This window comes from Hipposideros armiger, unplaced genomic scaffold, assembly GCF_001890085.2.
Source record: "Hipposideros armiger isolate ML-2016 unplaced genomic scaffold, ASM189008v1 scaffold_27, whole genome shotgun sequence".
Taxonomy (NCBI): domain Eukaryota; kingdom Metazoa; phylum Chordata; class Mammalia; order Chiroptera; family Hipposideridae; genus Hipposideros; species Hipposideros armiger.
Window position 1 is genome coordinate 4,014,084 of NW_017731377.1, and position 9,759 is coordinate 4,023,842.

At 40.8% G+C, this 9,759-nt stretch overlaps 1 protein-coding gene across 1 annotated transcript; it reads right to left on the reverse strand.

The window, feature by feature from the left end:
• Window positions 1-7,382: 7,382 nt before the first annotated feature.
• LOC109379514 (disintegrin and metalloproteinase domain-containing protein 20-like) lies at window positions 7,383-9,695 on the reverse strand. The gene has a single exon (XM_019636122.1). It carries the CDS (start codon window positions 9,693-9,695, stop codon window positions 7,383-7,385), a length of 2,313 nt encoding a protein of 770 aa, XP_019491667.1.
• Window positions 9,696-9,759: the final 64 nt, after the last annotated feature.

Here is a 9,759-nt window from a genome sequence, read left to right on the forward strand (position 1 = left end):
CAAAGTGAAGGGGGAATATAATAATGACATAAGCATAAATCACTGAAATGGAAGACATGAAACGAGAGAAAAAAATCAATTGTTGAGTGTAGATGTGAAGAAATAGAAACTATCATACATTACCTGAGGGAATATAATGTGTTACAGACGGTTTGGGAAACAGCATGATGATTTCTTTAAAAGTTACACATAAACTTACCATATGACCTAAGAGGAATAAAAACATATGTCCGCACAGAAACATGTACTTGAAAATGAAAGAGAAAGTATATACGTTAGTGAAAACCTGAAAACAATATACTGTATATGAACTGGTGAATAGATAGTGAACAAACTCAGAATGAGCTGGAGGTGTTGAGTAAAAATAAATGATAAAGACTTACAAGTATTCAAGAGTCTTAGGGGTTGCAAACTGAAAACACAGCTAGGCAATATCCAGGGTGTCCAAAGAAGAAGGAAAAACTAAGAGTACTTATAGTAAAAAGTATTAGGTTGGTGCAAATGTAATTGCGGTTTTTGCATTGTTGAAATTTGCCTTTGATATTAGAATACATTCTTAAGTAAATGTTATGTTATACATCATTTTAATGTACATCTCTTGCTTTATTTTTTTTTGCTAATTACTTATTACTTGCTGTTTATTTTATATGTATTTTAGACTATGCAAATGATTTTAGACAAAAAGCAAATTCGAGTGATTTTCTTATTCGAGTTCAAAATGGGTCATAAAGCAATGGAGACAACTTGCAACATCAACAACACATCTGGCCCAGGAACTGCTAACAAATGTACAGTGCAGTGGTGGTTCAAGAAGCTTTGCAAAGGAGATGAGAGCCTTGAAGATGAGGAGTGTAGTGGCTGGTCATCGGAAGTTGACAATGACCAATTGAGAGCAATCATCGAAGCTGATCCTCTTACAACTACATGAGAAGTTGCCGAAGAACTCAACGTCGGCCATTCTATGGTCATTTGGCATTTGAAGCAAATTGGAAAATCAATAAGTGGGTGCCTCATGAGCTGATTGCAAATCAAAACAAATCATCACATTGAAGTGTCGTCTTCTCTTATTCTACACAACAACTACAAACCTTTTCTTGATTGGATTGTGACGTGCGACGAAAAGTGGATTGTATACGACAACCGGTGATGACTAGCTCAGTGGTTGGACTGAGAGGAAGCTCCAAAGCACTTCCCAAAGCCAAATTGCACCACGAAAAGGTCATGGTCACTGTTTGGTGGTCAGCTGCCGGTCTGATCCACTATAGCTTTCTGAATCCTGGTGAAACCATTACATCTGAGAAGTATGCTCAGCAAATTGATAAGAAGCACCAAAAATTGCAACACTGGCAGCTGGCATTGGTCAACAGAAAGGGCCCAATTCTTCTCCACGACAATGCCCAACTGCACCTTGCACAACCAATGCATCAAAAGTTGAACGAATTGAGCTGCGAAGTTTTGCCTCATCCAAAACCGGTTGCCTGACCTCTCACCAACCAACTACTACTTCTTCAAGCATCTCGACAATATTTTTTTTTAAAGATTTTTATTGGGGAATTGGGGGAAGGGGAACAGACAAGTTGCTGTCGTTTTGTTCTTCAGTCTAGTTGTGGAGGATGTTGCTTCACTGGCCCAAGTTGGCACCATCATTGCGCTCTTCCCGGGAGAGGCAGATCAGTCTCTGGCTTCTGGACGGCCGCTCACGGTGGCTGCTGGCCGCTCACGCTGGCCGCTGGCTACACACGGTAGCCCATGGCAACCCACTGCAGCAGGGGCTGCAGCCTACACCGCTGCGGGAGACTCACGGCAGCCCAGCTCCAGGTTGAGCTGTTGTTCAGCATCTTAGCTGTAGAGGGCAGTGTCACTGGCCCTCATATGTGGGATCTGAACCAGGGCCCTCTGGCGTCCCAAGCCAGCTCTTAACCATCACGCCACTTGGCCGGCCCTTTCGACAACTTTTTGCAGGGTAAACACTTCCACAGCCAGCAGGATGCAGAAAATGTTTTTCAAGAGTTCATCAAATCCCCAAGCATGGATTTTTATGCTACAGGAATAAACAAACTTATTTCTCATTGGCAAAAATGTGTTGATTGTAATGGTTCCTATTTTGATTAATAAAGATGTGTTTGAGCCTAGTTATAATGATTTAAAATTCACGGTCTGAAACTGCAATTACTTTTGCACCAACCGAATACATTCTTAAGAAGAATCAGTTCTGCATTCTTAGCCTCTGGATTGTTCTGAGATGGAAATCCTCTAGATGACCAGCAGTCTGGATAACTGATGTCCAGCTACCTGGATAATGGAACTTTCTTTCTTTAGTCCCCCAGGGGGTAAGGAGAGGGTTATCTGGAAGTCTGATGTATATCCAGGCATTGACACAGGACTGGAAAGTTTAAAAGTTTAAGTTCCCAGTCTAGTTAAAACAAGAAGAGAATCCTTCCCTCATGCCTCAACCTATCCGATTTTAGTAATTTAGCAGCTTGACTACAGTATCTTCATTTTATTTCTTCACTCTGTTTCTCACAAATAACCAAAATATGGTTACATACATACAATGAAATATGATACACCAGTAAAAACATGACTTGATTGCTATTACATATGACAATATGAACCCCAGGAAACATTATTATGAACGAAGAAACCAGAAACAAATGAGTACGTAATGTGATTCCACAACATGAAATGACAAGCAGCGGGAAAATGATTAGAGTAAGTAGTTGCCTAGAGTGGGATGTTAGTGCAGGATAAACTTCACGTAGGCATGAGAGAACCTTTTCAGATGATAGGAATATTCTAAATTTGGATCATGGTCCTGATTGCACTGGATATCTGGTAGTAATTTTTTTAATTCAAACTGTCAGGTGAGTGGGAGTTCTAGAGTAATTGTGTGAAGAGTTAGGCAGACACTCTCCTTAGGACAACTCTTTAACCGATAAAATTAAAAATAAAAAATGTCTCCGGAAATTAAGCTAAGGTCTTTCAATTGAATATTTATGAATAAAACTGAAAAAAAAAACATTCGTCCAAATGTGTCCTCTAAATCTTGGTAAAAGCAGAAAGAAACTGTGGCATTTGATTAGGTTAATGCTGCTTTCTGTATTCTGGACTGACATGGTCAAGACAAAGGGGGTTCATTCAACCCAAAGGTCCTAGTCTAGTGCTGCAGTTTCATCCAAGCAGGTACGAACCTCACACTTACTTATATCTTCCCTAGAGCCTGTTTTGGAAATTCTACATAACATGGGCATAAACAAATTCAGTCACCCAGCTGTCACTCAAAGGATGAGACTTAGCCTCAGGCAAAACAGGTCTAGAATACTGAGTCCCCAGTTTTGCTTGACCTATCTCACTTGCAGGGCAACTTTTCTCTGCCAGAAAGGGCAACCTAAGAAGATCATGGTCTACCATCTTCCTCTCACATCAACCTGTACAGTAGGCATGTAGCTCTGATAAAAACAAGGCTGTAGACACCTACCACTTCTGTGTAGGGGCCACCGATGTTATGCCAGGAGAGCTTCAGGTCATAGGAAGAAAGAGCTCCGCCTGAGGAGACTGACTTTACTTGGTAAACACAGAATGGAGAAGTTCCTAATAAGGGTACTGTTAAAAATAATGGATTTTGGTGCCAAGCGTTTTAAAATAGGCATTCACCTCCATGAAACTCATAGGAATAAGCAAAATGGTAGGCCATCAGAAGTTTGATAGATGCCAGAAAAAAAGACAGCCAAGATCCTCCTGGATCCCACTCATCTTCGTGTGTCTAGAAGGCTATGCGCATGTGCTAAGGTGCACCCACTCAGTAGCAGTGAGGGTATTGTATTTGGCGGGATTGAAATATCCCCAGGCCACAATCACCTTTATCAACAAAGGACTGGAGCCTCACTGGCTCAAGGGGATTAAGCACATCTTCTGACCAAATACTAGCTGTACAGAAAGCCACTCTGACTATCAATAAAAACATAAAACCTTAAATAAATACACACATACACAAATACATAAATGCTCATAAATAGGCCTAAGTGAAAAATCTTGAGCTGAGTATTATCCTCACCCAAAGAAGACATTTAGTAGAAGAGAGCACCAGAAGATTTTCAGCAGGCAGAAAAACGAATTGGCCAACTTGACAGATTATTAAGGATATCACAATCAGAAGAAAAGAAACAAGAGAAAGAAAAATTTTCTGTGCCTCTGAGAAATACGTGACCTGCTCTGAAGCAATGGGTTGACAGCTTTCCTCCCTAAAACAATTGCCTACAAACATCTGTTGATTATTATCTCTATTCACTTGCCTTTTTTTAGTCTCTAGAATTCTCCACTATAAAGGGTGTTATAATATTTGATATAGTCCATATATTGCTAAAGTTCAATTTTTATGCTTTTATTTTTGTTTACATCAGTGTGGGGATTTTTTCCCCATTAAACTGTCTTCCAGATAACTAATTTTGTATTTTGGTGTGCCCAAATTATTGTTCAAACCATCCACTAAATTCCTATCATCATTTTTATATTTTAGTTCTAAAATATCCAGTTGGTACTTTTGTATATTCCAACTCACTATGGATATTCTACATTCTTTCCTATATTTTGCATATTTTTCTTCTATTTCAAATTGTATCAATCATACTGGGTTGCCGGAAAAGTCATGACATATTTTTTCTATGTTTTTTCATTGCAAAAATGCGTCATGACTTTCCCGACAACCCAAAAGTTATTTTTTTAAATGCACTCTTGCTGCACTATCTGGATCACTTTACATTACTTATAGTTTCTTCTTTCCTTTCTCTTCTTTTAGTAATAAGTCATAATTTAAGCTCTTAGCACATAGGGTAATGATCTAGTGTATGCAGCAAATTGTGTATAAACAACCAAAGAAGCTCCTGGTGGTTGCTCTAGAGAGCTTTCTCCTTTTGCTCTGTTAGGAGGATAGGCCAAGAAACTGATTTCTTAAATCCATTCATGGATTGTGATAGATCACGGGTGTTTGAGATTTTAGTAAACATTGGACAAATTCTCCTTTCCTTGTGCTGCTCAGGCATGAGCTTGCTAGATTCTGAATTGTGAGTTTATGTGCTTTTCTTTTCTCAGCTCTGAAAGATGATGGGGGATTTGTCTCTCTTACGTAGGGGTTCCCAACCCAGTCGTCTAACCGCTTGCCACATGCAACATCAAAATCACATAAGTGTATTATGGGGAGACAGTACAGGTGCTTCAATGAGCCTCCTTTTACTATGTCTTGTGTGTAAAATCTAACGTGATTTAAGGGAACTATGCTTTTAAGAAATTTCAGAGTAGGTCACCAGCATCGCACAGAGCTCTGAAAGTAAGCAAAAGTGACTTGGAGAAAATGATTGTGAATTAGTGGCCCCTCAATGTCTGATTTATGAATCTATCTAAACCTGTGTAGTAATAAAGGACCCTGGGAATTTCTCTTTCCCTCAGAGGAAGGCCTCAAACTGGGCCAAAGCTAAGGCTCACTTCACGTCCAGCAACACCAAGCGTTCAGAGGAAAAAATGGCAAGACTCAATGCTTTTCAGAATGATTTCCCTGCCTGGAATTATAGATAATCTACTCCACATTGCTTCCTTAGCACTCTGATGTCCTTAACTATGGTTATTACAATATAATTGGGTTTTGTAGGTGTTTTTCCCCCAAAGGGGACATAGCCCGCTGATACTAATATATCCTACTCAGAATTGTAATAATCTTCTTCATTCTATTTTCTAAGTAAAGTCATGGAGTTGAGTGGCATGTACTTTTCCTGTCTTCTCAGATTTTGAAGTAATTCTATTTAAGCAAATCATGCCCACGAGATGCTAAAGGGCAGTGTTGTAAAATATTCAAATGCTTCTGGTGTCAGACACCTTTGGGTGTTCTCCATTATGCTAAGAGAATACTGTCTCATTGAGATCTGTTATAAAAGGAAATCACAGCACTGAGATAAATATGAGTTATTATTATTATTATTATTTTAAAGATTTTATTGGGGAATTGGGGTTGGGGAACAGCATTGGGGAATCAAGGGAAGGGGGACAGACAAGTTGCTGTCCTTTTGTTCTTCAGTCTAGTTGTGGAGGATGTTGCTTCACTGGCCCATGTTGATATTATCATTGTGCTCTTCCTGGATGAGGCTGATGGTCGCAGGCCTCTGGACAGCCACTCATGGCGGCTCTTGACAGCTCACACTGGCTGCCAGCCTTTTACGCTGGCTGCCAGCTACACACGGTAGCTTATGGCAGCCCATTGCAGCAGGGGCTGCAGCCTACACCATCGCCGGCGACTCACAGCAGCCCAGCTCCAGGTTGAGCTGTTGTTCACCATCTTAGCTGTAGAGGGCAATGTCACTGGCCCCCATGTGGGGTCCAAACCGGGGCCCTACTGCTCAGAGCTGGTGCCCCAAGCCAGTTCTTAACCAATGTGCCACTCGGCCAGCCCCATATAACCATGAGTTATTAACAAGTGATGTAGCTATTGCTCCTAGGACTGGAAACCAAAGGGAAGAGGTGGGGTTATTGGAGCTCCTGCTTTTGGAATAAGTCCCATCGACCTAGCACTCTAACCTTGGAGGAGAAGGTTATCCAACCTGGTTCTGGAACCTCAGGGATTTGGTGGAGGACTCAAAGATCTCACCCTCTCAAACCCAAGGGTAAGACGCTTGGCAGCTGTGCCAGTCTCTCTGAGGCTGATAGTACTGTTTGCTCTGGGAGTACTAAAAATATGTATACATGATTATTACATATAAATATATGTTAAATTATATAACTATAACTATATATATAAAACTATATATAACTATAACTATAACTATATATATATCACAATAATGTGCAGAATAAAAGTTACTGTCTTTGCAAAGGTGAGAGCTATTAATGAGGCAATACTGGCATGAACAGTAATTAAAAATTTACCAGGCTTTCAGTCTCTCCCTAGTTCCCCGTTATTGGAGAAAATAATAATGAAGTAAAGAAGAAGTTTGATTTGTATGTTCACATTCCCTGTGTGACAAAGCAGAGTACAAATGGGTAGGATGGTTGGAATTGAGACAGCATATTAAAAACACATGCATACACATTATTCATGAGCCGTTATTTTGCTCAGAAAGCACAGAGGCTAATTCCATGAAAAATTAAACACTAAAATTATTTAAAATAATGGAAAGTAGAAATATTTCAGGAATTAGCATATTTTTCCAATTGTTTAATGGCCAATGTTTGTGATCTCAAATAATAAAAAACCTTGCTGATTCTATCAATGATCTTCAACATAATCGGCAACATTTGAGGAGGCTACAACTTCATCCATGGGAAATTTCCTAAGGATTTGGTTTTCTTTTTGAAATCGTAAATTTTTGCTATACTGTCTAAGATTCAGTCAAAACATTTTACTCTTCTTCCTTAGGTAAAATCTTGATATTTTGCTCTTCTTGCTGAGTTGAAGTTGGAACATTTACCTGTTCTCCATGAGGTGAAATAGAAACACTCTGCTCTGTACTCTCCGCTGTTCTTTTTCTCATAGCAACCACAATTAACAAGCATAATAAAAGAAAAAAGAAAGTAAACCAAAGTAGTAGCAGATAACCCTGCCATTGCTCCAATTTAGTCTTTCTCCTAGGGGGCGGGCCACTATCAATACTACCGCCGTTGCCATTTTCCAGGCAGTTGGGAGGGTCCCACTCATAGTTGCAGTGGCAGTGATGTCTGTTGTTACAGACTCCATTCATATTGCAGGTCTGAGGTGTACAATCACTTACCAGAAGTGACATAGGGACACACTTCCTTTTGATGCAGATACGTTCCGTACCACACTCTGTACCATCTTTCACTTCTCCAATGTCAGGTGTGGTCATCCCCAGATGGTAGTCTGTACCCCAGCAGGTGACATTATTGAATTGAGTCCAATGTACAGTAGAATGATCTCGCAGAAGGGGAATTTCTATCACGTTCTCACACTGAACCCTCCCACACAGGATGTCTGAGATGTTACATTGCACATATGTAGACTCACGAATACCACAGTGACCAAAACGGTCTCCTTGGGTGTTCACTCTTCTGTAGCAACTCTGATTTGCACTCTTGGCCTCTTTACCAAAAATTTTCTTACACTGTTCTTCACGGTTATTGCATCTCTTTTCATAGCAGTAGCCACCGCCCAGGCATGGGATCCCATCCTGCACATACACATCGTCTGGACAGTCATAGGATGTCCCATTGCACCACTCTGGAAGATCACATTTGTTTTCCTCTTTTCTACACACATTGCCCGATGGCATGATCTGGCAGTCTTTGCAACAAAGCCCAAAAGCACAAGCAGCCCCAGGTGTCAGAGTGCAGTTTGACTGACAACACGGATCTTTTATACATAAATGTAAAGCGCCACAGTCACACTCTTCTCCTTCTTCAACCACACCGTTCCCACACTCAGTAAATGAGAAGATGTTCCCTGTATGTGATGAAAAGTGTAAACATTTTCGTTTTGCCATGTTGTCTGTGAACTGAGCATAACTGCAGTTGCTGAATCTAGTTGCGTCTCCTTTTGATGGAAACATAATGCAGGTCCGATGCCCGCAGTCACAAGTGTCTGCATCATGGGTCATACCCAAATTGTGACCGATCTCATGTGTCACAATGTATGCAAATTCATACAAATCATCAATTATGAAACTATCAACTCCACAATTACTATTAGCGTAACATACGGTTCCAACATAAGCTAAGCCAAGATTAATGCCGTAGCTCTGCATTACAAAAAGATGTGCAATATCATGGGGTAAGCGGCGACTGAAGTCAGTTCTCTTCCAGATGCAAAATTCTGTCAGCAAATTAGATATGTCATCTATTGCAATGGGGTTTCTTTCAGTCCATATCTCAATTCCTATTAAAACTATATCAACATCCAGTGGATTTAAAAAATTATCTACTTCATTGATAACAATGCATATTTCCTTAAGTACAGTTGAGGTGTTACTTTGGCGATACAGATAACGATTTTGATCCACTACCACCGCCAGTTCAAGAAACCTTTTGTGGGTCCACCAGCCTTCATACCCACTTTGCAGCAGAGTATAATTAATGCTCTCTTGTAACTTCAATTGGCGCACTATTTCTTCATCTGTTAATCCACATCTCATGGAGGGGAACTGTGTCTCCTCACTGCTCATCTTATATATGAGATGTTCAAATGTGGTAGAAGGTCTTTTGGGCTCGATTTCATAGACGATGTCATTTGTCTGTACTATTCCTTGAAAGCCCCCAAAACAGGTACTGAGGGCAACCAGGGATTTTGGGTCCCCCTCCACATACCCATGATAGTAGCAGTCATTCTGGACAAAAGGCTGGTCCTCAACAAGAGCACCTTGGTCTGTGTAGGTGAACACTGGCAGGTGTCTGGGCAGCAAATATTTGTTGACCTTCATGTGGACTATGAATCTCTGCCCCCCAAAATGCAATCTGTAAGACAGCCAACCTTGAGCCTTTAAGCCAATGCCAGTGCCTTTTACCTTTTGGGGAATCACCACTTCTGCGGGACCATGGCGTTGGGAGTGTCCAACTTGGGAACATTCAGATAAGAACAGAAACACCCCCAGCCAGAGCGGCAGGAGAGTGTTCCTCGCACGCACCAGGGCCTCACCCACAGCTCTTAGGGAGCCACTATATGTAGCCATTGGTGAGAGCAAAATGGAACGTGCAGGAACCATCACTGTTCTGTCTCGTCCCTCTGAGCTATCTGTCTCCAGGACTGGCTTTTAATCGGTTCTCTGG

Coding starts and splice junctions, on each gene's coding strand:
- LOC109379514 (XM_019636122.1), bottom strand. CDS start 9,695: ATGGTTCCTGCACGTTCCATTTTGCTCTCACCAATGGCTACATATAGT.